This window comes from Calonectris borealis, chromosome 14 (genome assembly GCF_964195595.1).
Source record: "Calonectris borealis chromosome 14, bCalBor7.hap1.2, whole genome shotgun sequence".
Lineage (NCBI taxonomy): Eukaryota > Metazoa > Chordata > Aves > Procellariiformes > Procellariidae > Calonectris > Calonectris borealis.
In genome coordinates this window covers 18,353,653-18,378,146 of record NC_134325.1, presented here as the reverse complement: position 1 = coordinate 18,378,146, position 24,494 = coordinate 18,353,653, and the positions used below count along the sequence as shown (strand labels likewise).

General features: G+C 41.9%; 1 protein-coding gene across 1 annotated transcript in view; it reads left to right on the top strand.

Annotated features, from left to right (window-relative positions):
• The window catches only part of SHANK2 (SH3 and multiple ankyrin repeat domains 2), a 316,058-nt gene extending 301,202 nt beyond the window's left edge, over positions 1 to 14,856 (top strand). The window contains exon 25 of the mRNA XM_075163387.1: positions 10,639 to 14,856. Coding sequence (XP_075019488.1) covers positions 10,639 to 11,212 — 574 coding nt within the window. The 3' untranslated portion in view covers positions 11,213 to 14,856. The remainder of the gene's footprint in view (positions 1 to 10,638) is intronic.
• The last annotated feature ends 9,638 nt before the right edge of the window (positions 14,857 to 24,494 follow it).

The window sequence follows — 24,494 nt, the reverse complement described above, 5'->3', positions numbered from 1 at the left end:
GAGCTTTCTCAGTCTTCTCCAACTGCAAAGACAGTTTCCACAAACCTTTCGCTTGTTCTGATGTGAGTTACTCAGGTTTATTTTTAAGTAGTGCTTTTCTCTTAAATCTTTTTTTCTTTTAAAATGTGGTGATAATTTAATTTTTTGTTCAGTCCCATAACTTATTTTGGCTTCAAACAGGTAAAAAAGTGGTTTTGCCTAGGCTTACTTCATATTCTCTGTGTGATGTCATTTGATTCATGCCGATACCTCTGATAATCCACTTTATCACGAAGTATAATGCTATCTTAGAAAACCACTCATTGAAATCACTTTGCACTATTCATGTCATTACTATAAAGTTAATTTAGCATCTCTACCACTTAGTATTATGGGGTTTAAGGTCTTACTTTCTATTGCACATGCTTGTTAGTGAATAGTCTCTGATGTTTACAGGTTCGAGGAGGTGGCTTATTTCTCCCAACAGCAGCATCCCTGGTAGGGCAGTGCAATCCATTTGCATATAAGTGGTTTCTGAAAGGTACCGAAGTGATAAGGAACTTACAGTATCGGACACCGTTGGGTAAACGTACAAGTAATTGTGTAGTCACATTTGTGTGGAATATGGATATAATATCATGAAAACCACGCTCATGAGAAAAAAAAAAAAAAAGGTAGTTTTGTTAGTTTTACTGAGAGCCTGAGGTATTTCTTTTTGTGGTGTGGAATGGTATGGCCTTACACACAGCAGTTAAATGTACCTTTTATTGGAGTATCACATATTGTTTGGCCCAGACTGCTCCATGGAAATGCATTTTTTGCAGAAGTGCAGTGCTGACTTTGTTTGTAAAAAAAGATGCCATCTAAGTAAATTTTATTAGAATTATTCTGCTCGATAATAAATAACTCGGCCTTTGAAAAGCTACCGTTCTTTGCATGCATGAAGATAATTTGGTTTTAGGGTGACTCTGTACCCTCAGCCTTCAGTAGTTATATTATTTCCTGCAAGATGGAAGTCATCAAATGTGACAGGGAGGTATGGAGGTTATACAATTTTTAGAATGAAGAGATGGAAGAAAACCACTGAAATTCTGGAACTACTGTCAGTGGCACTTGACTAAATGGAATAGAAATTGAGTTGTCTGTACAGGAAAAGCCTTAATACATGAAAAAAAATACAATGAAAACTGTACAAAAAAAGCAATATGTACTGGCCGCCTGATGAAGACAGTCTTTAAACAAAGTTAGCACAGCAGCTGAGCACTATACATTTGAGAATACCTCAGGCAAGCACAAGATCAATACTTGTGCACTAAGCTTGAATTTACATGTCTTGTCTTGCGGATAACTCTGACAGTTCATTTCATATTCTTTTTCTTATGTCTTCAAGAATACTATTTTCTAGACCTCGATCGTCTTTCTCGTTAAGCCATATGAACGTGTTGCCTCTAGCTTCATATGTATAATATTATTTATCATCTTTTATATTTAAACTGATAGTTATTTCCAGGTTACAGTGGAGATCTTTAGTGTCCCTATTTTATTAGAAGATAACTGAGGCTAGCAACTACAATGTACTGTAAATATGTCAAAGTATTATCATTACTGAGAGGAAAATGAAAAGTAGAAGCAAATAGAGATACGTCTTTTTTGTGAAAAGACATTTAAACAGGTATAAAGGCTGGAAAAAAATTTGAAAAACTACTATATCACTTCATTGGAGAAAAGCAAACTATCATGTAAGCAAGAAGAGTCTCATATATGTTATATTTTAGAGAAAGAGCTGACTTGGACAGTGTTAGAAAGTTATGTTGCTTTTCTGTCCTTTAGCTTTTTTAATTCTTATAACTCAGCTTTGGCAAATTACGTAATCTTCATTATGGAATACCGAGACTCAATTTGGAAAAAAAACCCCACCAAGCATTATTTCAATGTGGCTGAAATTCTACTTCTTTCCTGAAAAGTAAACCCAAACGGGTGTCTTTGCACACTAGAGAGAGGATCTTGGGCTATAACAATACCAAAAGACCTATGAGGTAAGATGTGGGAAAAGTTGACAGTGGCCTAGAGCAAAACTCTTGGCTGCCCTTTGACTGTGGGAGAAAATGACACCTCCACAGAATTCCCGGTGGGAACAGAAGGTAAGAGGGCCGTATTTTGTTTCCTTTTGTTTTCAAAATCGATGGGATTACATTATTTTTTAACTGAGCTCCAGAAAACTAGGTGAATTGAAGATACTAAAAATGATCGGAAAAGGTTACTCAGGATTTCTTTTTGAAGCTAAGTAATAGATCAGAGATAGCAGAAGAGATCCAACTGTCTACAGACACTAGAAGTATGTGTTAGAAGGTGCTGCAGGCAATTCCTTTTCGTCTTAACAAGAGTGAGGTAGAGAGAGGTCAGTTGAGAAGTTCACCTGCAGATCCAGAAGTCCGACCTGTAAACCAGCGGAGGTTTCTCAGCGGAGCCTGCCTGCGCCTGTCCCGGTTCCCGATGCCCCTGGAGCAAGGCTGGCACCTTCCCCCTCTCTCAGCTTCCCCAGCTCCACGGGCCGGGGGCGGAGGAGCGAGGATTGATTTCTGAGCTTGATAAAGAGTGAGAAAGAGGGAGCAAAAGGCTAATAGCAAAATTTATCACAGTGGAGAAAATGCTCCGATTTCTTTTTGTTGTGCTATGTATGTTTATGGCCCGAACTGTCTGCATTAAATTTCAGTTCTGTTCTCAAAGGTGCCTGCGTAAAAGCGATGGATGCATGGTAAATGCTTCCCAGACAAAGGCATTTTTTTTACTGCTTTTAATCCTGACTTATCTTTTAAAAAGTTAAATAAATTACAGCCTTTCTAGCCCAGTTGCACAACTGACACCATTTTTTACAAAGCTGTCAAATATTATGACCAAGGAATACCATCTTGCCAAAATTCCAAGTATTAAAGCTAATATTTAAATTTTAAAGCTAAAATTCTTAGAGTTTCTTCATTTTTTTCTAACACTGTAAAGCCTAGGACAACCAATTGTAGAGCTTGTAGCCCTTTTCTGTGAGGTAGCATTAGAAAGGGAGCAAGGAATTTTAGCTCACGGGAGGCAGGGATTCTGCTAAATTAAAGAACAACTCGTTAGCTCAGCTAAAGGAAAAGTGATAAAAAATGAGTACGCCTGTTCGTACCCTTCAGCCAAAGAGAAGTATTGGGAAGTGTTATAAATAGGAACATTGTTCACAGGCTCGCCTGGGTTATGTTCACAGCGCTAGCAGCCTGATGAAATTAAAAATATATATTTGCTCATTGGGACATATATGAAGTTATAGCCCGGATAGCAATTCTAAATATCACTAAATATAACTAGGAGTTATTTGTGCAGCCAGTAGACATACAATTGTAGTTCATTCATGGCAATTGCCCCGTTAGGGTAGCATAGACGTAAATTAAATTGTAGAGAGTTGGGTAATGGCTTGCTACAGAAACCCATAAAAATATCTTCTTTCATGTTTTTGGTAAATGAGGATGAGGAAGAGATTGTTCTGCAGTACTGAGCAGCATTTCTCTCTCAATTATTACATTATAAAGTGACTCTAGACTTGCTTTTTTTCTCTGCACATTGGTTTCGCAATAATTTTACAGGGTGTATTTATAGTTTTCCGTGGTTCTTATGGAGACACCGAGTTTCAAGATTTTTAAATAGAGCATGGAAACGTTTGACTGGAAACCATCTGCTTCTCAGCAGCAGTGACCAGCCGTGGGATAGGAAAAAGGAGACTGGTAAGGGAAGGAAAAAGAGGAGGAAGCGAAAGGATGTGTTTGCTTACCTTGTAGTAATAAAAGCGTAATTAAAAGGTTTGATCAGAAGGTTCTAGACCAGAGCTAATCCCATTCCCAATTTTGACCATCATTTACTTTATGAAATTTTGGAGATCAGTCCTGGCGATAGAGGTTTTTATCTGGTCTCTCCGTGTAGTCGGGCCACGACATCCGACCGTCACTTCCTCCATTTTTGCCCATCCTTCCTTACAGAAGAGGTTGAGGCTGTTTGGAAACAGGGCTCCGTTTGACCCAAATACCCAGCGCTAAAGCCCTGATGATGAGCTTTGGTCGCAATTCCCATTTCCGGATTTGGATATGCACAGAGATGGGAAAACCCAGGCCGGGGCAGCCCCGCGGCTTGGCAGGTGATGCTCTGCTGTCAGCGAGCGGAGCGGGGAGGACGGGAGGCGTAACGGCAGTATCGACCGTGATGCTATAAATACAGCGGTGCTATAAATTCACTTGAGAGGCTACTGACTTTTATATGGAGCTGCTAAAAGAAGTGGAGACTAATGCAGGGGTTTTTATCAGGTGAAGGGAGGAGTGCTCGCTCTGTCTGTGAACCCAGCAGTCGCTTAGCAACATAATGATCAAGTGCAAGCCTGCGAGATCGACTGAATAATGTCAGCGTGATTAACGCAGAATAGACCCGGTGGCTGCGAAGGAGAAAAAACCACAGCCCCCAGTGAAAACAGATCCTTCCACCACGACTCCGCTGTACTAATAAGGAATAATGAGCAGCAACTGCTGCTGCTCTCTACCACCACCGTACCACAATGATCGATAGCTTTGCCATAGGGAGAAACAATTTCTATTTCTAACGGTGCTTCTGTTTCTCCGGCTGCGTTTGCACAATGTCCCCAGGGCTTCTGTGGCAGGTTGGGCGTCACTCCCGGTAGTGGGAAACGCTCATTATAAACGTGGGAGTTATGGAGGATGCTTAACCATGCAGGATCAAATCCTCTAGGAAAAATAACTTGTACTGTGTTGGCATAGCAAGTTTTAAAAGTGAAACTGCCTATGGCCAGGGTTTTTGTCCATCTCTGAATTTTTTTTTATGACTATCTGGAAGAGTTCCTATTTTTTTACAAACAGGTAAGGCAGTACTGAACTTAGTAGCAAGTCCTGCATAGGGACTGGTTCTACATTTGGATTATTATAAAGGATGTCTGGATTTCGCAGATGATGAAATGTGTATCTTGTGGGATAATTCTCAAGCCTTGCTTTTTCAGTTTACTGCTGTCCCATTAGATTCATTTCATTTCGTTAACCGTTTGTCAGCCAATTTCACAGGATTGCTTGCTTTGTCAGTAATTTTTGCAGTGTTTCAGTCATTCCATTTTGTCATTTTTATTTGCTCTCATGACTGCTGTTGTCAGAAGAGGGTCATGCTGAAGTGCCATGAAGTAAGTGACGACCATAAAGCATAGAGTATTCTATGTTGTACATTCTGCTTCTTTTTAATGCTCACTCATTGTTAGTGCATTTTAGTGATTTTGGTGTTGACTTTGTTACAAAGTGCAATGTGGATTAGATCATCCTAATCCAGAAATGGTAGCCATTCTAAACCCAGAAATAGGATGTCATCTCAAGCTCAAATAAGAGCCCCTTTCATCAGAGAAGCATTCAGCAGATTTTTTTATAACATGAGCACGCAAGACCAGATTCCTGAACTTATGTCTGAGCACCTAAATAAGGGATATGATTTTCCAAATATGCCCAAATTCTGCTGGGTTTTTGGAGGGTGTTTCGGGGTGAAGGAGTGGGGAGGGATGATTAGTGCATTTTTACATACCCGTGTGAGGTTCAAAGTAAAGACAAACTAGCCCTCGAAATAATCAAGATCTGCTGCGGTCGGCACTGTCGACTCCTTCGGCCTTGGAAGCTGGGGGATTTCCCCCTTTCTCCTTCCAGCTTCCCTTCAGCTTTTTCCCCGCAGCTCTCCAAGGAGAGAGGGCTGAGGCCGTCTCCTGGCCCTCTGCCCCTCGTCAGCACCGTTCCCTTACTGCCGGTTTCCAGACATTTGTGCCATTCGCATGGAAACTGTTGTTCTTGAACAGACTCCCACAGACCTTAATGATTATTCTTCACTCCAACTGAACAGTGTTACTTGCAACAGACACTAATCATTTCTCAATTCTTCTCGCTAAAATAACACTATTATAAGAAGCTCTGTATCCTGCCAGTCATCCCATCAGCCCTTGTTCTTAATCTTCCCCCAAAACAGACAATTATTGTCTTACTTTCCTACCATACAATTTTCCTTTGACAATCCAAAAATAAAGTAAAAATATTATAAGAGGTGAAGGCAAAGTTTTGGGTTGGTGTGTTCTCAAAAATCTGTAAAAAGTTAATTTCTCGCAGTAGCTCTGTATAGCTCCCAGGAGAGCATAATGGTTTTTACATGGGAGGCTCCTAGCAGCTGCTGCAGCGTGCCATCTTTCACTGGTTTGCTTCTGATATTAAGTTAACAGTAAATTTGAATCCTGCAAATCTAATTTAAAATTTAAAAGAATTTCTTGTCTGCAAGCTGTGTTGATGGCTTTTATACTTGGAGGCCGCGTCATTGTGACATAGGAATTATATATTGTGATTTTAATGTGAGGCAACATGATGGGCGTTGCAGTCAGTGCAGTCTTATAGCAGCAAATGTTTATAAATTACTACCATATGCTGATTCTAATAGAGCAAATTTTATTTAAAATAATTACCACACTTTTCACCTTTTTAAAATGAAATTTGGGATTAAGCAGGTTTAATATGGATTTAATATGTTTAGTATAACAGATGATCAAATAAGGCATAAGAAATTGCTCTTATTAAAAATCTGGAAAACCCACAACACAACAAAAACATGCCTGCTCTCCAGCTGGAATGCGCTTGCTCCTTATTGACCAGGATACCAATCAACCATAAAATGCAAGACAGCTGATGGTTTCGAGGCTGTATCTGCATCACAGATTGTATTGGAGATGTCATAAATTATAATTTAGGATGCATAGGGTTACACAAAGATGCGTGGTTTTTTCCTTGGATTACAATTACAGTACAGCAGTCTCTATAACATGCTGGAGTTGATAGGGCAGGTGAAAGAAGGGAAAAAGAAAGGGAAAAAAATGAATCTTGGAATTAAAGACTTGGAACTGAAAGCCTGGAAATGCAACTGTGGGCTTCAGCAGACTTGCATGACCTTCCGAGGGCTGTGTCCGTGCCGTGAAGGCTGCGGAGCTGACCGCAGAGCCGGCTGAAGCACAGCAGCTGGGAACCGAGCTCAAACTCACTCTTGCAGGTTGCCGACTAATTTTGCAGGCAGGAGTGACCTCAAGTTGCTCTGGTTAGAACTCGTCCTAAACAGGACCGCTGTTGTTGCAGCAGTGGGACATGTACTGAGTCACTGACTTGCCTGCGTTCCCACGTGCAGTAGAACTAATAACTTTCCGGAAGAAGGTGTGTTGCTGTAGGATTAAGTCTGTTAATGTTAACGAAGTGCTCTGAGCTTTCTCATAAAAGGGTTAATATTTATAAAAGCTTGAGGACTGATGTGGGTTTAAACTGAGCTGGTATTGAAACATCATGAATCAGCTAAAAAAAAAAAAATTCTTATCATTGTTCCAGAGATGTATTTTAATAGCCAGTGGTCCTGAACCTATGGCTTGGAAAAAGCAAGATGCCCACAGATCTTTTAATATTGCTTGTAGCCATGCGAAGGCATTACTTTGATCCAGGCTGACAGAAAGCGAAGTACAACGTTGCCTGTATTGCTTTGCTCAGCCGGTATTACTGCCCGTTCCTCTGAGGCGGTCGGGTAACGCTAATTTAAGGAATATTTAAAATAAGAGCACACAGTTTACTTCTGGGGATTTTGTTTTAGTGGCTTAATATACCTTCTTTAAAGGAACCCTGACAATGATTTCCTGAACAAGGATGGGCAGGGAGTCTATGAAAGGAACAATACAGAGAAGCAGCAGCACAAGTGAGTTCCAAAGCAGAAGGTGTACACTGAGCCTGGAGTCGTCAGTCAAGTAACAGAAGTGATCCGTCAGCACCCAGCATAATAGATTTTCATCATCCATTTGATATTGCCACAATTCACACAATGGGTGTGAATACAAAACCATAATTTCTAGTATTTGCGAGACAGGAAAGTTAAGTAAAAGGGTAATTGCAGGTAAAGAAATAGGGAGACATTTCCACATTGATACAAAACTCATCCTGCTCTTCTCGCAATCGCTAGGACAGCATTATCCCAACCTTTTTCCAAGCAGGTTTTTTGTTGATTTGAAATTATATCATGCCTTATTAAAGCATGTGAGACTCCTAATGCTAAGTTAAAGTAGGTAGAAATAACGTGCTCCCCTTGGTTAGTAGAATTTAATAGTTTCTTGCCATAGACTTTTTATTTGTATGAGTGCTTAGCTCCAGTCCTGGAAGACAATGACAGCCATTAAGCTCCAAACAAATCGCAGGAAACGCTCAAAACCTTGCCAAGTGTTTCCTTTCTTTGTTAAATTGCAAAGACTAAGTGCTAAAAGTATTGTTCCAACTGTGTTTTAAGTGAAGTACCGATCTTTCAACTCGCAAAAAGATCCCCCTGTTCCCAGTGAAATATATGGAACAATTTGTGGGAAATCAGTGGGATTGCTCATGTGAATAACGTGTACGTTCTCCAAAAAGTTATTCTTTGTGCTTTTCTAATAACACGGTATTGGAGCTTCATTTGAATGGGACTCACTGTGATACAAGCGTGTGCTGAATCTCGGCGTAGCGGTGCTGTAGGACCTGATGTCTAGGTTTGTTAATTATGTGCCAAAGCCCCAGAGGTGATGCGGGGAGTATCTATCTAACAGGGCTCACAGCAGCCAGCAGCAAACCAAGGAAACACTGCAGAACGTCTCCGGTTCAGTACTACCAGGGCTGCAGTAAGGCTCATATGAGAGGAAGGGGTTAATAGCCCGTTATCGTTGCCTCAGGTTAGCTGCCTACATTTCTTCGTTTTGGTAACGGATGAGTGCTTCACAGGGGGAGCGGGTTAGGGTAGATGATGAGGAAATGCTGGTACCACCACCTTTTTATTTAAAATTTTAACCACTCTTGTATTCAGGATGTGGGCGACCAAAGGCAAGTCGCTCCCCTTCCGTGGGCGTTCACAATTGCATTGCGCTGGGGAGCAGATCCAGTGAGAGGGGATGACCCGACACGCTGCGTCCTCCTGGCCAGCCGTCGCGGTACTCCGCAGGAAGGAGCAAAGCCGTCCTGATTACCTAGGGCGGAGGGGCAGGAGAGGGCCTCTGGTTTGTAAAGCGGATCTAGTGGTGAGGGACAGAGAGAACAGATGTGGGGTTTGACCCCTGCTGTGTGGATCATTTTTGGTACTTCATTTGGTGGCAGTTAACACAAAATCTTTAAGCAGTGACTTAGGGAGAGACCGCAGTTTCTTCCGTAACAGCACTTTAAATATGGGGGCTCCAGAACCATGCTCTTCCTTTGGCTCTGTAAGATCTTTTCTGCACAGTGGTGAATCTGCGGTATTAATGAAAGCATTTGTATCTGACACCGTGCAGCCAAGTCATCTTCAGTTCTGCCCAGGCATGATGGGTCAGTCCTGGGAGCAATCTGGCGCTCGGGTACAGAGGGCTTCAGTCAGGGTCTGGCTTAGAAATCTAACTACGGCATCCTCCAGATCATCTTCTGGGGTCCGTAACATCGCTTCAAGGATAAACAAATCCTTCCTTTGGTCTGGAAGTGCCTGAAATTAGTTGTCTGAAGGTTTTCCTAGTTGGCAGGGTATTTTAAAAATGAAAAACTCTGGAGCTTCAGGCACCCAAGGGCTCAGTGGAAGACCCTGAAGCATGCACGCTGACTGGCAGAGTTTTCTCATGAGAAGTGAGGGCTGTGGAGTTAAGCATTCTATATGAGCAGACCTGAACCTGGATCTTGTGCTTCTAAATTTGTTCTATCGCCAATAGACAAAGGCAGACTCGTCTGCTCCTTCACCCACCCTGTCAGCCTGGGCATCAGGGCTGGCCTCTCGGCAAGTTTCATGCCTGCTTAGTTTGTAATCTGAAATTTCCTTTAGGCAAGAGAGAGGTGGCGGTGACTTGTTCGCAACTGCATCACCTCTGGGCACGCACGCTAACAAGAATTTTGTCTCCTTAAGTTTTGTAGCGAAACTGCCAAAGTATAATTTCTGTGTAGAAGGCAATGGACACAGAAGTCCTTTTATGAACCTTAGGAGAACTGTTTCATTTTTAAAGCCTGAAAAGACCAGCTGAACAGAAAGGGAAATAAAAGGAGCTTGTGGAGCATGTTCTGTGAATGAATGGGAATACAAACATACCCTAAAATTTACTGAGTAGATGCACAAAGATCCAAAATCCAAGTTAATAATATGCTTCCAATACTTTCCATAACTACTATTATTAGCTACGTTATCTAACAGTGTGTAGAACTGGTAGGTTAGAACTGAGATGAAGGGTCCCCCCCTCGGTACAACGAAGGGAAGATCGACTCCAGATTGCACTTCATGGGGAGCGCAAAGTGCCCGTGTGCTTATTCCACTCGGTGTTTCTCGTTTAACCATGAGTTAATCTGGTGTAGCCTTAGATAGGAAGAATGTGCTCTGGAAGGTGTTTTTCTGAACTGCTCATAAGCAAAGGTTTTGTTTTTAACTATGGCTTACCATTGATGATTGTTTTATGGGAAAGATTTAATGATACCGTCTTAGTACTTTTAACCCGATGTTGCTCATTAAAAGATGAAAATATTCAAGCATTCCAAAACGGTATTTACTACGTGTTGATATGGAGGACCTTTCAGCTGGTGGCTGGTCTATCTAACTTTCCACGTCTGTTTACAATTTCAGGAGCACGGAAGTCATGAGTACTGTCTCAGGTACACGAAGTACAACAATCACTTTTACTGTCCGACCTGGAACCAGCCAGCCGATCACACTGCAGAGCAGGTCCCCAGACTATGACAGTAGGACCTCAGGAGCAAGACATGCTCCAAGCCCTGTGGTTTCACCAACAGAGATTAATAAAGACATCATGCCTACTCCTCTGACTGCTTCTGCTTCAGCTTCATCTCCTTCTCCAACTTTGTCCGATGTATTTAGCCTACCCAGCCAGCCCCCTTCTGGGGACTTATTTGGCTTGACCACAGGGCGCAGCAGGTCTCCTTCTCCCTCAATATTACAACAGCCAATCTCAAATAAGCCTTTTACAACTAAGCCTGTCCACCTGTGGACTAAACCAGATGTGGCAGATTGGTTGGAAAGTCTAAACTTAGGTGAACATAAAGAAACATTCATGGACAATGAAATAGATGGCACTCATTTACCAAATCTACAAAAGGAAGATCTGATAGACCTTGGAGTGACTAGAGTTGGGCACAGAATGAACATAGAAAGAGCTTTGAAACAGCTGCTGGACAGATAAGAATAGCTATTTTGCCTCACAAACTTCTGTTGATAACTAGAGATGGGCTGGTACTGAAATACCCCAAATGCCTTGTCTGTCTGCGAGTGCCAGCAAAATTGGGGGGGAGGGGGAAAACAGTTTAATTCCTGGTACTCAGGTAATGCAGACTTATGCTACATGCCCAAACATAAATCTAAATATGTTACACGAGTGGGGCCATTTTATTTCAAAGTTGTGGGGAGATATGAGAGAGAGAGAGAGAAAATTGTTAACTTCAAAAATATTATCTCTTGATAATGCCCTTCTGCTGGAACCATTACATACCACTTTTCTTTCAATTTAAAATTGCAAGCATTTCATTTCTTTATTGACAAGCACTGTATTCTCTTCTTAACATTCAGTCTCGGAGCAGGCTTCCTTCCCAACCCTTAGTTCATTTTGAGAGGAGAGATTGCTTCATTACCATGCAAACCCATTTTTATTAGTAGCAGAGGCACAATATTAAGACAGGTACGGGAGTTCATATTACTGTTTTTTACTAGTTTAGCTTTGTTGGCAGTGAAGCTGGTTGTTCTGCTGGAATTAGTTCAAAGGTAACCTTGCTCTGTTTTACCTGGTATTTCTTTATTTCTGCAGTTAAACTTAGCACTCTTCCAAGGTGGCAGAACAAGTTCAATACATGCTCCATTGACTTGACCTGTAAGACGATGCAGACGTTGCATAAAAACTGAGGAGGAATGCACACTTAGAGGTACAACAAAATGAAGCTAGTTTGAGCCTGAGACCCCCAGTTTTCAACCAGCTAAACTACTGCTAAGTCGCAATATGAACTCGACAAGCCAGTAAAAATTGGGGGTTATGTACAGACGATATTATCTTTTGGACTTCACAGTCAGATACTCAAATACGCTGAACCCTGAGAGATGCTGGTTAATTCAGTGAGTGGTAAGTGCTTAGCTATTTTGAACACCAGGCCAAGAAAGAAGAAGATGATAGATGAGTGCTCCCATTGAAGTCAGCGGGAAGGTTGCCAGTGTTTTAAGTGAGAGAGGGATTTCAGCCTGTTAGCAGAAGTGGAAATGTTTCAGCTTGTTAAAAAACCGAAAAAGGTAAAAAGGCAAGGCCAAGATGGAAAGAGGTCTATAGTGTCTCCGACTGCATGTGTTCCGAGGGCCAGGAGGACGGGGTGGGTATCCAGTGCCTCATGGTTATCGCTCTTAGCAGGTATTGGCTTCTTGATAAGGGCAGACTGAGCACCGCGGGGGAGCTGGACGCTGCCCACCGGCCTCCAGCGATTGCTTTGCAGGGCTGTTCGTGAGGTGGCGGGAGAGGTGCGTGCACCCTGCGGGAGACCAGGCGGCCGTGGCCGAGCGGGGCTGGGGGGGGTAACAGAGCTCGAGAGCTTTCCGGGAGACTTCAGTCAGCAGGGGGAAACACCCAGATTTGGTTAATCTGACTTTTTTTCTTTTTTTTTAAAGTTAACAAGTCTCTCTCTGCATGTTTGAACTCCCCTTGTAATTAACACCTCTTAATATCTGTGAGTTTTGTAGGTCTTTATTAACATAATATTCAAGATGTTCGAGGTGGGTAAATTGTGTGTGGATGGCTAGACTGCCTGCCTACCATGCTTTCAGGTTCTCTTACATTTTGCAAGGTACCTGAACTTTCTTTCCTTGATATGGTCCTTGATATGGTCCAGCCTATCTCTAATTTTTTTATTGTGATTATTTTTGCTCACAAACAAGTGTCTAATTAGGTCTGCAACAGCCCTAGTATGAGTACATAAAGTTTAGCATTTTAAATATCTTTCTTTACTGCAAGTTTAAATAGTTGTACAGATAGTTTATAAGCACAATATTTTAAGAAAATAAGTGGCTGGTCTACTGGGCAGCCTTTGTGCCACTTCAGTGCTAGAAAGTTAAAAACAAAAAAACAAAAAAAAAAAAACAAAAAAAAACTTTTGTGGTTTACTACTATTTCTGTGGAATAATTATAAAGTCTTGACCTTTTTAAAATCAACCTCATTTGGATGCATCTGAACCAGCAGAGCTGTGTTATATTTTCTATCTTTGCTAGAACTTCTACAAAGGAGGATGAATATTTCTTCAAAAATGGTTATAGTTACCAACGCATTGGATACTCATAAAAAGCTACTTATTTAGCCTCCTGCCCCCTTTATGGAACAACAAATCTTTTGACTTAACATCTGTTACTACGCTATATTTGTATTTGAAAGTTCCAAGTAACCTTGTAATAAAAATCAAGTACTAAGGCATTTTACTTCCAAGAGTACTGAATTTTTCCATAGATGGTGTAGAAAACGGCAGTTTCATTCAGATAGTCAATACAGGCAACTTGAGGCCATCAAATACTTTAAGAAGTGTAAAAATGGTAATTTAGCCATCATTGTCTTCCATTTGGTGATACGACAGAATTCAGTAAATAAACCACTAATGCCATGCTCCTTTTTTTATTTTTTTTGGGTACAGTTGATATTACCTCTATAATATGTGCCAGGAAATACGTTAGAAAATACGGTAGTAAAAGAAAATGTAGAAGTTGACTTTTAAGCTGCTTTTTAATCACAACCTTCTTGGTGAATTTGCGTTGAACAAGTGCTGACATACACGGTAAATTACAGCTGACGGTAATCCCTTTCTCACACAGGTGTGGTTCTTGCTCGTGTATCTCTTCAGGTCCTGAAAGGATAGGTACAATACCAGTCGTAGAAAAGAGGTTTAACACGTTAAAGAGCTAACGAAATAGTTTATTTTTACATTGTGTCGTACAAAGTAAAGGTAAGGAGACCTGAGAGGACCTGCTTTCACCAATAAAATACACCTCTGCCAAGATGAATTGGTCTCTAGCTCTGTGATGATTTTGCTACAGAAAGCAATAGTAACAGATACGACGTCGCCTCCGAGTATTTTCATCAGTCTGGAAATGTTGGGGGGAGGAGAGAAGACCCATTTATTTCATGCTACTACGATAGTGAAAACCAAGTTGTTAGAGATCTATGAAATACGTTATGATATTCTGGGTTTTAGGATCAACTTTTGTTTATATACTGTAATTTAAATAAATTGCATTTACATGCCTAGTTTCTGTAATATTTGTGTATACAATACCAAAATCTTACAAGATGTAAATTGTGTATAACTGCACAGACTCCTTTCCCTAGGTGTCTGAGAACATTTTAAGTTTAATTCATATATTATAAAATGACTAGATGTGACTGTTGATTTACAGACTTTACATATCACAAAAGTTAATTATTTGTGGTACTTAAGTTAATAAAAATAGTGATTTTTTTTCTCAGTTCTTAAAAAGCATTACCCAGTTGATCTGGCGATGATTATGTGTATGAGCCACAAATATTGATAATTTTTCCATTACATTTTTTCTTTTCTTTTCTAGATATTAATATGTTTCTCGCTATAGTTTGTGTAACAACTTGTGTTCACGTTATCTATGTTGCTGTAATTTTTGTGCTTTAATTCCTCTTATTTCGACTGATTAAAAAATCAAGCTCCTGTAACTTGCACTTTTCCCCAATCCTTAATACTCTTGTATGGCAACCAAAATTACTGTAAGAAATAAATATAATATTGCACTAAGGTTGTGGTTCTGATTGCAAACAGAGAACACTGTCTGAATTTTTATTAAAAAAAAAAAAAGTTGCCAAAAAACTTGCAATCTGATGTTATTGAAAGTGCATAAAATGCTTTAACAAAATGTAGATAGAATTAAGGCAAAATAATTGATTTATTGTTGGGAAAAACATTTCCTTTTTATTTCTTCTTTTTGGTTAAAGCATTCTTTATGCCAAACGTTAGTTCACTTACTGAATTTCAGATTCATGTTTGAAATTTGAAAAGTAAAAATTTTCAGCAAGAGGTAGAGAAATACATACCTGTTTGCCTTAAGGTGGATTTCAAATGATCATGGAATATTTTTTCCTTGGCTGAGCGTGTGTGTGGGAATGCATGCTCTGGAGGTAGTGCTACTGGTCGCACAAGGCACTCGCTTGTGGATCTGTTCTGCAATTTAAAAAGGCACTGAAGAGTTGGAGGGGGGGGCTGGAGTTTTTGTGGGGCAGAGCAGCTTTACAGAGGAGAAAAGGAGACAGTGCTCCTTATGTGACTTTGTGCATCTTGTGACTAAAAAAATGTACCAGCAGGGTATAATTGTACTGTGATAAACAAGGCTTAAAATGGGGGGGGGGGGAGGGGAAGGGGGGGGAAGAAACAATTCCTATCTTCTTTCGGCTTAATCTAAAAATTTGTTTTTCTGTCTTCAAATGGTGATGCAATGAAGAATATTTTTTATTTTTATTTTCTAAGATACCGGAATAAATGCCTAGAACTGTTGCCATATGTTTCATATGTTCCTTAACTATGATTCTCTTCTCAGATGTTGTTCTAGTTCATCATTTTTGTAGTTACCTATTATTTCTCTCATATTTTTCCAACAACGATTACTTGGCAGCTTTGTTTTCTTAAAAAAAACATAGAAGAAAAAAAAAACAGCCTTTTTTTTTAATTTCAGGTATTGTGGCAATCCAGTGATAAACATCTGTGTATCTAAGTAAAGTCGGGTCTTTACAGTGCAAAACAAAGAATGCTTTGCAATTGTCAATGCTTTGTTGGTCAAAGAAATGAGAAGATTTGATCATTGCTGTTGTAGTGTACATTGTATCAGTGTGGTGTGTCCTGTTTCGTTCTTGGTTTTCTGTGTTTTTCTGCATTTTGTGGTCTTTCATTCCTTTTGTCCAAAACCATGAAAAAAAAACCCAATAGCTATGATGGGCCATCCAGAATAGCACGATTGTAAGAATACTTCGGAACACGTGGTTTAAAAACAAAAAATGTATGTGCCTTATAATTTTCGACCTGGATCAACTACACTGTATTTAACATAAAGAGCTTTATCTTCAAGGTGTTACAGTACCTGACAAAAAGAGCTTTGTAGTGGTGGTTTTTGAAGCGAGAAGTCCACGTCGCTGCATTAGGAAAAGTGGTTAGAAAAACTGAAATGATTTACATCTTATTTCGAAACATTTTGGGCATTATGAGACTGATTTGAAGTCCTCTATTCAAGTCAAGTAATGGGGGGGCGGGAATGAAACGAGACTGTTATTTTGGGTTCAGTACTTGCTTGGTTATTCGTGTAGTTGACATGTACTGTATTTCACAGACAAGGCAACGATAATAAATAAAGCAAGTGGACTTACGCTTTTAAGTCTGAAACAAACTGGTTCTGTAACGCTGACATCTAGTGGAATCTGGTGGGCATAGTCTCAGAGCAATAGAAGATCTTTTAAAATATGTATTTATTTTAAACAATTGTCATTCTTTCTACAAGAAGTCATTTTAGCAAATTTTTTATTATTGTAAGTTGGCCTGAATATTTAAGTCAGAAAAAAAGGCTGACTGTATAATTACACAAATTATACACTGAATGAGAAATCTTTAAAGAACTGTAATGTGTTTTCTAGTTTATATGTGGTTATGTTTTATCAATTTTATGTTTTAAATGTTAGCATCTCCATATGATCCTTCATCTGCATCAAGCATGTTTGTTAACGAGAATACAGTTTTCGTCTCCAGTGCTGCAAATCTTGGACTGTTGTGAGCAATTTCGAACACTGCAGTCTGATGAACAGCAGGTATTTCAGATCCAAACTGCAAAGGAGTGCAAGGTGTTTAGGTTAGGAATTAGTTCAGAACAGCTGGTGGGTTATTTCCCAGAGGTACTTGCAGAACTGAGGTTTGGTTTCTCAAGTAAAATTTAAGTTTTTCCTCAGGACTAATGCTAGAAGGAATACGTGCACGTGTGTGTGAGTTCTTGTATGCTTTCAATGTAAAGGTTCTTGAACAGCATTAGAAATTAATGTACAAATAGGACACCGGTGTTGCATGTGCTTAAAAATGTATTGGAATAAATGTTGCAGTGTACCTTTTTGCTTTGAAAATCTGAAGAGAATACAATATACAGAAATCTCAAAATGTAATTCATGTTTTAATGGGTTATTTTCCACTGATATTTTTGCATTTTCTAATTGTCTCTGATCGCCTAGCTTCCTTATATACTTAAAAGCCACTTAAAGCAATTTCTTGTAACTTCTGCAAAAAAGCCTTGGAGCAGCTGAAATGGAGGTTTGGGGGAGAGGAGATAACCTCTCTGCTGCACAGCCTGCTGAAGCCTTTGATTCCTTTTCCTTGAGGATGTTCTTCTTCAGAACGAGTCCTGAGGGAAGCGTTGCCTCATTACCAGGACGTAAGGAATTCACAGCTCCCTAAACAGGCGCTCGGTTGTCGATAATGAACTTTGAGACCTGCCAAGCATGGTACTCCCTACCGAACCTGCCCCTAGAAAATATTTAGTGAGGAACTCTTGGGATCATGTCATTCATTTCTCATTTTGGTTTGACCTTGTTGGTGCATCCTGAGGTCTCATTTGAAGCTGATCTCAGACCTTTTAAGACGTGCAGTGGGGAAGTCAAGGTGAGCGCTCTAAATCTCTCGTTAGAGGAGAACAGATAGGTGGCTGAAACACCATTGGAAGTGTTGTTTACTTATTAGTCCACACGCATGTTGAAAAATGAACAAAAATAACTTCTTTTATATCTGAGCATTGTCAAATTTGAGCTCTGTGTCCAATTGTGCACAAAATAATATTGCGATTAGAATTTTATTTTTTTTTCTTCAAGCTGTGCTGTATCCCCTATTCTCCATTTGCTCTGTCTCAGCAATTTTCTTTCTTTACGAAGCAGCGGACGTTAGTTTTAACGTGTGCAACGTTCAGTAGGTCTATTTAATTCACCTGTAAGACTTTATAGTGACCCAGTAACAGATACATGCTATACATTTCACCTGAGGTTATCTGAAATCTCTAATAATGCTAATTTTCTGCATTACAGAGAAGACCTGAAACAAGAGTAGGGGTCTTCCAGAAGATACTTTGCAATTTTTAGAAAAGAAGTTTTCTTTCAAAGAAAAATTCTTCACGAGCTAAGTATATTCAAAGCAGATGATTTACACACCTTGCCTTTTAGTCTATCATTTCTGCACATGTCCTCGCTCAAAGGGGTGTTCTCATACCGCCTTAGTCCTGCTAGGCAACCCTTCAAAGAAAAGTCACTAGTACTAGACCTAACACGGTGTGTATTAACTGTTTGTGCTGGTGACCAGGCTGGTTTATTCGCAGGGAAGGTCAAGATAGCACATGATACACTTGAAAGACCAGTGCAATGGACACAGGGAAAACGCGCTTGTACAAAATGCACCAAGCGGAAATTCTCGCCATGAGCCCGTAGGACTCATCTGGTGGAGGTGGCAGAACGGAAGAGAAAACTTTGTCTTGATAAAGACACACACCATACATAGCCGTGAAAAAGGCCAGGTGTTTTCAACAAGAAATAAGGACCTACTGAGTGGGCTGAAGGGCGTCCACAGGAGCTCGTCTGCGACCGGTACGGTCGGGATAGGTGTGGGAACCAGCTGCTAGCGAGATACTTTAAAATGACTCGGTCTATTTAACCAAGCAAATAGAAGGCTGAAATGAGATGTCTGCTTTTCCCACTCACATGAGTGGGTGAACAGCCAGGAGAGGGATTTTAACTAGAAGGAACGTCGGCGCTAGAAGAACGTGTTACCGATTGAACGATTAATATGGCGATGAATAAACTGAGATTGGAAGAAAGTCCTGTGAGAAGAGTGGGGCTGTGGCATAGTCTCCTACGAGGAATAGCACGGGAGTTCCTGACCCCAGGCACTGAAAGTTCACAAATTCAGGAGAAGTCCTGTGTTTATTCCTCACGGCATGCAGTTTACCCCGGGGCACCTTCTGTGCAGAGAGGGTGGTGGGAGCCCAGCCTACCCCGGGGGCCAGCCCCCAGCGGGGAGGATGACGGAGGCTCTAACCCAGTGTTTCCCGCGGGACTGAGGTGTTGGCGCTGTGCGATGAGGGGTGGCACCTAGAATCATAGAATCGTTGGAAAAGACCTCTAAGATCATCGAGTCCATCCGTCAACCCAACACCACCACGCGCACTAAACCACGTCACCTTCCACGTGAAGCCCTGGTTTTGTAGGATTTCAAATCCTTTGGCCCAGCGTGGCACAGGAGGGGCTGCGAAGGCTCGAGGACGAGTCTCGTTCATCAGAGAGCAGGGTGGGCCAGGAGGCACTGGCAACCGGGAAGCCCAGCTGTCTCGGGGCGCTACACCTGCTACAGGAGGTGATTATATGTATTTACATTAAAAAATAATAATTAGATTAATCCCGAAGCATTAGATGAAGTGCTGGAGCAGAGAAAGAACACCTAGGATAGGCATCGAAGAGGTGCAAAACCTAACGCACGGCTGCAGCGTTAATAAATTTCAGGGGAGGGGGGCTGTGTACTGCAACGGTTTGCTCAGGAGGGGTAAAATCCTGCCACCCCTGCACGGCAGCGCATCCTCTTGGGAGCAAAACGTAGGTGTTGGAGCTGCAGCTCAGTAGGGATTAAATTCAAGATTCCGCAGCTCGGGACTAGGCACCTACCCCGACGTTGCTGTTGGTAAGTGCCGTACCGGTTATTCCGCACCTCCAGGTTCTGTTTGCTTCCGTGGGTTGTTTTGTTCTTTTTTGAAAAGAAAGAAAGAAAACAGCTAACGGCCATTGGCTTGAGCTTGGCATCACCCACACCCTGTCCACTGTAGCTGGCAGTTTTCACGTGTATTACATCACAGCTGACATCATATCCTAGATCTCTGTAAAAAAAATAAAAGCCAGGAAAGCGAACACCAGGTTTTGTATTACCTGAATTAAAGAGAAACAAATTTAAGTTATTCTTGACAGATTTTGTTAGACGGCTCTGTGGACGCGACTCCCGTCACACGTCCCCCTGTAACAGGGTGCCCTCAGGCCACCCGGGCAGAGCGAGGGTGCCCCCGGGAAGGGAAGGGAAGGGAAGGGAAGGGAAGGGAAGGGAAGGGAAGGAAGGGGTCCCCTGGGAGGCTGCGGCCGAGCATCGGGGTGCGTCGGCATAGCTGCAGCCAGGTGGAGGCGGCACCGGGATGCCCCGCGCTTCTTTCGCTGTTCTGTTAAAGCACCCGAGCAAGCCCCTCTCTGCAAAACGTATTTCACGTTAGGTAGAAGTTACTGAAACTCAACGTGATGGGCTAGCACCTGGTGAGGCTGATCCACCCTAAATTCCTCTACCAGCATCCTGCTAACGAGAACCCAAATTATGACAAATGAAGGCACCTGGCTGCCATTCAGGGGCATCTCAGCCTCCCCCCCATTTGCTGACTGTTTATTGCCCGGTCATGTGGTTTAGCCACGGGGCTTATAAAAGAGAAGGACCGTGAGGGGGGATGGTTCTCACCTCTCCCTTGGGAAGAGCTGGACTCAGAGCTCTGGGGCTGGAAGTCTCATCCCTTCCTCACGCTGTTTAAGGGTAAGGATTTTTAATTTCAGCCTATTTTGCTTGAATACTTTTGTTTGTCTGTTTATTTTCTTCTCTTCCCCCAAGCTGTCTGGTGCTAGGTCACGTCATCCTCCTGATAGAAGTTATCAGGGCAAATACGGGCGTTGGGTTTTTAGTTCAGCTTGTATGTAAGAATAGCAGAAAATTTGTAGCAATTTACATAAAGCCTGAAAGCTTAATTTTTAGCAAAACATACTGATTTTCTTTTTTTTCCCCCCACCTTTAAATAAGACATGAAGGAAACTTTCTAACCGGGGGATGCTCCATCAGATGGGAAAAATCCTGTCTAGTTAGCCACAATAACAAAGCCTATGAAGAACACTTTTCAGAGATTTGAAAGGCAAAACCAATATTCAGAAACAAATAGAAACCAAGGTGAGATGGGAGATGATTCACCGTCCCCTAAAGGGCCACAGAGTAACCTATTAATAAGGGTATCAGTGTTGCCATCCAGTTGGATAATGGCAATATTTCTTTGTATTTGCTCACTTAGATAAAACTTTTTTTTAATTACTACCTAGGCTAGTAGGTACTGCTCCAACCTATATTTTGGTGATCTTAATTTGGTAAGGGTTGGATATTTGTACCTAACATACTCACCTAACTATTAAATTCAGAGACAAAAGTTAGAGCAACAATGTCTATGCAATAGGGCTAATAAAGGGCAGGATTTAATCAACCTTTTCTAATATGTTTAGAGTCCTTCAATATAAATAGCATTTTCTTTATAATATGGATACTTACAACTTCAAAATAAGAACATTTGAATTTGGCTCTGTTTGTAGTATTCAGCTAGAAAAGCCAAAGGCCATAACTAATATCTAAGGTTTACAGAAGGAAAAGGTTATTCCAGGGCAAATTAGCAGCAATGTAATTTTAAAAGCAGCAGACTTGGGTAGAACGAGCTCACTGGAGAATTTGTTTCCAGATTGCAATGGAAATAACGCCCAGTATTTAGTAGAGAAATGTTATTATAAACTTGGAATACTACCAGACTGTATTTGAGTTCTTATATTGCTACATTAAGAAAGATTTTGATTGCCTTTATTTTTACCAGTGCTTTGTTAACCACATTAAGGTTTCTTGCACTGTTGTGCAAACATAAGGGAGGCAGACCCCTAAGAGGCTTAGTTAATTAGGATTTTTTTTCTAGCTGGCATAAATAGATGAATTCAGGGTAAGATGATACATGCAGTAGTTTATATTTTACCAGAAATGGCAATAGCACTCTGTGTGCCTGGGAATAATAATTGATCTTGAACTCGAGCATAAAGCTACTAACGCTTATTAGGCTGGGATGTGTAGGCCAATGTCCAGGGCTGTTTGACACAGATGAACACGTACGTTTGACTAATAGCAACATTAATAATAGTGGTAGAAGTAGTACAAATGTAATTGTCTAGTACCATGTGGATTAAATGAACGTACATTGCTGAAGAAAATCAGTAAGCGGGTGAGCTAGGGCATGGAACAGCAGGCTTAAGGAGAAGGTGGCCAACAGACCTGGGAAATGTCTCCTGGGGACAGAACTACTCTCCGCCGCCGTTTCCCAGTGCGGCAGGCAAGGGAGCATTAGCGGATCTTGCATATAAAAGTGCTTACCTTGGTTTAGTAAGGGAGGGTAACTTGGCTCCTCTTGGTGTCTGCCAGGAAACACGAGAGCTCTGGTAGCGGTTGGTGAGAGGATGAACCTGCCCGTGAAACAAAGAGCTGCTCCTGGGCTCTGGCCCCGCAGGTAGCAGCTCCCGTTCTTCCAAAGGTTCGGCAAGCGGCGATTCCTGCCCACGGTTCAACAAAACACCTCACACGATTTTAAGAATGTCTTTGTAGTTCTGCTGACCCACCTGAAGTTTACTCTGTTGTAGGCTTTGCTTTCAAAGAAAGGCCATTAATTATGGTGCTAGGCAGTGCAGTGTAGGCTTTATTCCAGAAAACCCAGACCTTTAACTTAAGATCTTTTCCATTAACTTAAGATCTATTCCATTTCCAAATGCTACACTGTGGACCTTCCTCACAAAAATCAACACGACATCACGTTCACTTACAGTAACCGCTTGTCATAGATCACTGTAGATCTAAATATGATCCCAAACATTCTCTATCAGAGATACCAACTACAAGGTTGGCCAAAAGTGCTTGTGAACAATCAAAACCATTTGACCAGTCGCAGGCAGGACTGGCTCGCCTGGCTCTTCTCTCTCAGTGATGTTACCCAGCAATGCTCTACCCGTCCTAAACCAGGGACAGCTCTAGCTGTCACAGTGCGACCCAGGGATGCTTTATTAGCCCCTGCTACTGCCAGCATCTAAATCACACTCATATCGTGGTCTTATCTTGCCAAGGAAGGACACTACAGCACAGCCACGGCCAGGAGTTCACGGGAAGGACGGCCACGCTTCCGCACAGCGCGTGCTGGGCAAACGGAGCTCGAGGGTTCTACCAGTCCCACCATCGGTCTCCTTTACTGTACCGAGAGCAGGAGATGTGAAGTCAGAAACTGTAGATACTGCAAGGGGACGCCGGCACCCGGAGGGATGCCCAGAGGGCTCTGTTTATCAACTGGAGCCTTCTTCAGATCACAGTGAGAAAGCTGGGAGGACAACTGGCAAAAGAAATGCAGTTTCAAGCAGTCACCCGAACAGCTGCAACAGCTGCATTTACCAGGAGCATTTTCAACGCAGAAATGCCCCACGTGAGCAGATACAACTGAGGACCTGGAGAAGCCCAACTATTTGAGGAAGGAAACAGGTCAAGCAAGTTAGTAAATGCTGTACTTTGAGTTCGACGCCTAGCCACACCAGCAGTGCCCGGAGCCGAGACGGTAACTCCCCGATGGCGAAGGAGGGCCGGAGCCAACCGCCCGGGCACGGCTTGCAGGAGCGGCAGGCGCTTACGCAGGGGCTCCCGCGGCACCCGCAGCAGCCAGGCGAGGTGATTTCATGCTGGGGAAAGGGAGGAGGCACCAAATAGCAGGGTGGTGTCATGCACAACCTCGCTGGCAAAAATGTCACATCAAAGGACGTCAGGCACACAGGACCAGGCAACACCTATAACGAAAAGATAAGCCTCAGTGTGACAAGTTTGCTGTAAGGCAAACAAAATTGCTTTTGATACAGTTCAGGTCCTACCTTACGCCGTTGCACCCAAGCAAAGTTTTATGCACAGACCAAGAGCTATGTTGTTTTCCAAGTTTGACCACCTGAAGGCTGTTAACATGAAAAACCATTCTGTGACTGCAGCAAATGCTGCTGCCTGCGCTCTCGTAAGGAAAGGAAGCATTGCCACAAGTTAGGAAAGAGCCTACGGGGGGGACGGCACGGTCCCGCTCTTCGCAGCACGGTAGCTCCGATGCCACTGCATAAGCCAGCAGCTGTGGAGTCATCTGTTCATGCAGTAATTCATGCTGAACTTGAACGCTAATCAATTATTCCAGAGGGCTACAAAATTACCATGGACTCCTGCTAGGCTAGAGTCATCCTGTGAGCTTAAGATTTTGAGCATTAATTCACCAAAGAATGTAACTTTTAAGATTTTTCCGTGGAGAGGAATGACGCGGGCGCAGGGCGGACGCTGGCATCGTACTTGCTCCTGCCTCAGCTCCTACGATTGACTGCTCCCTGGCCTGGTCTCTAATCACGGATGCTGTTGAAGCAAAATATTTTTTTATCCAGTTAAGCAGTTCTAACAATTCTTCAATGACATCTTTACTAGGCTCAAACCAGTGAGGAAAATTGCTATTAATAAAAACTATAAAGCTTTTTACCTGGCACTTTCACAACTAGTCTGAGCAAAGGTAATATTATGTAGCCTCTTTGGCCTCATTGCCA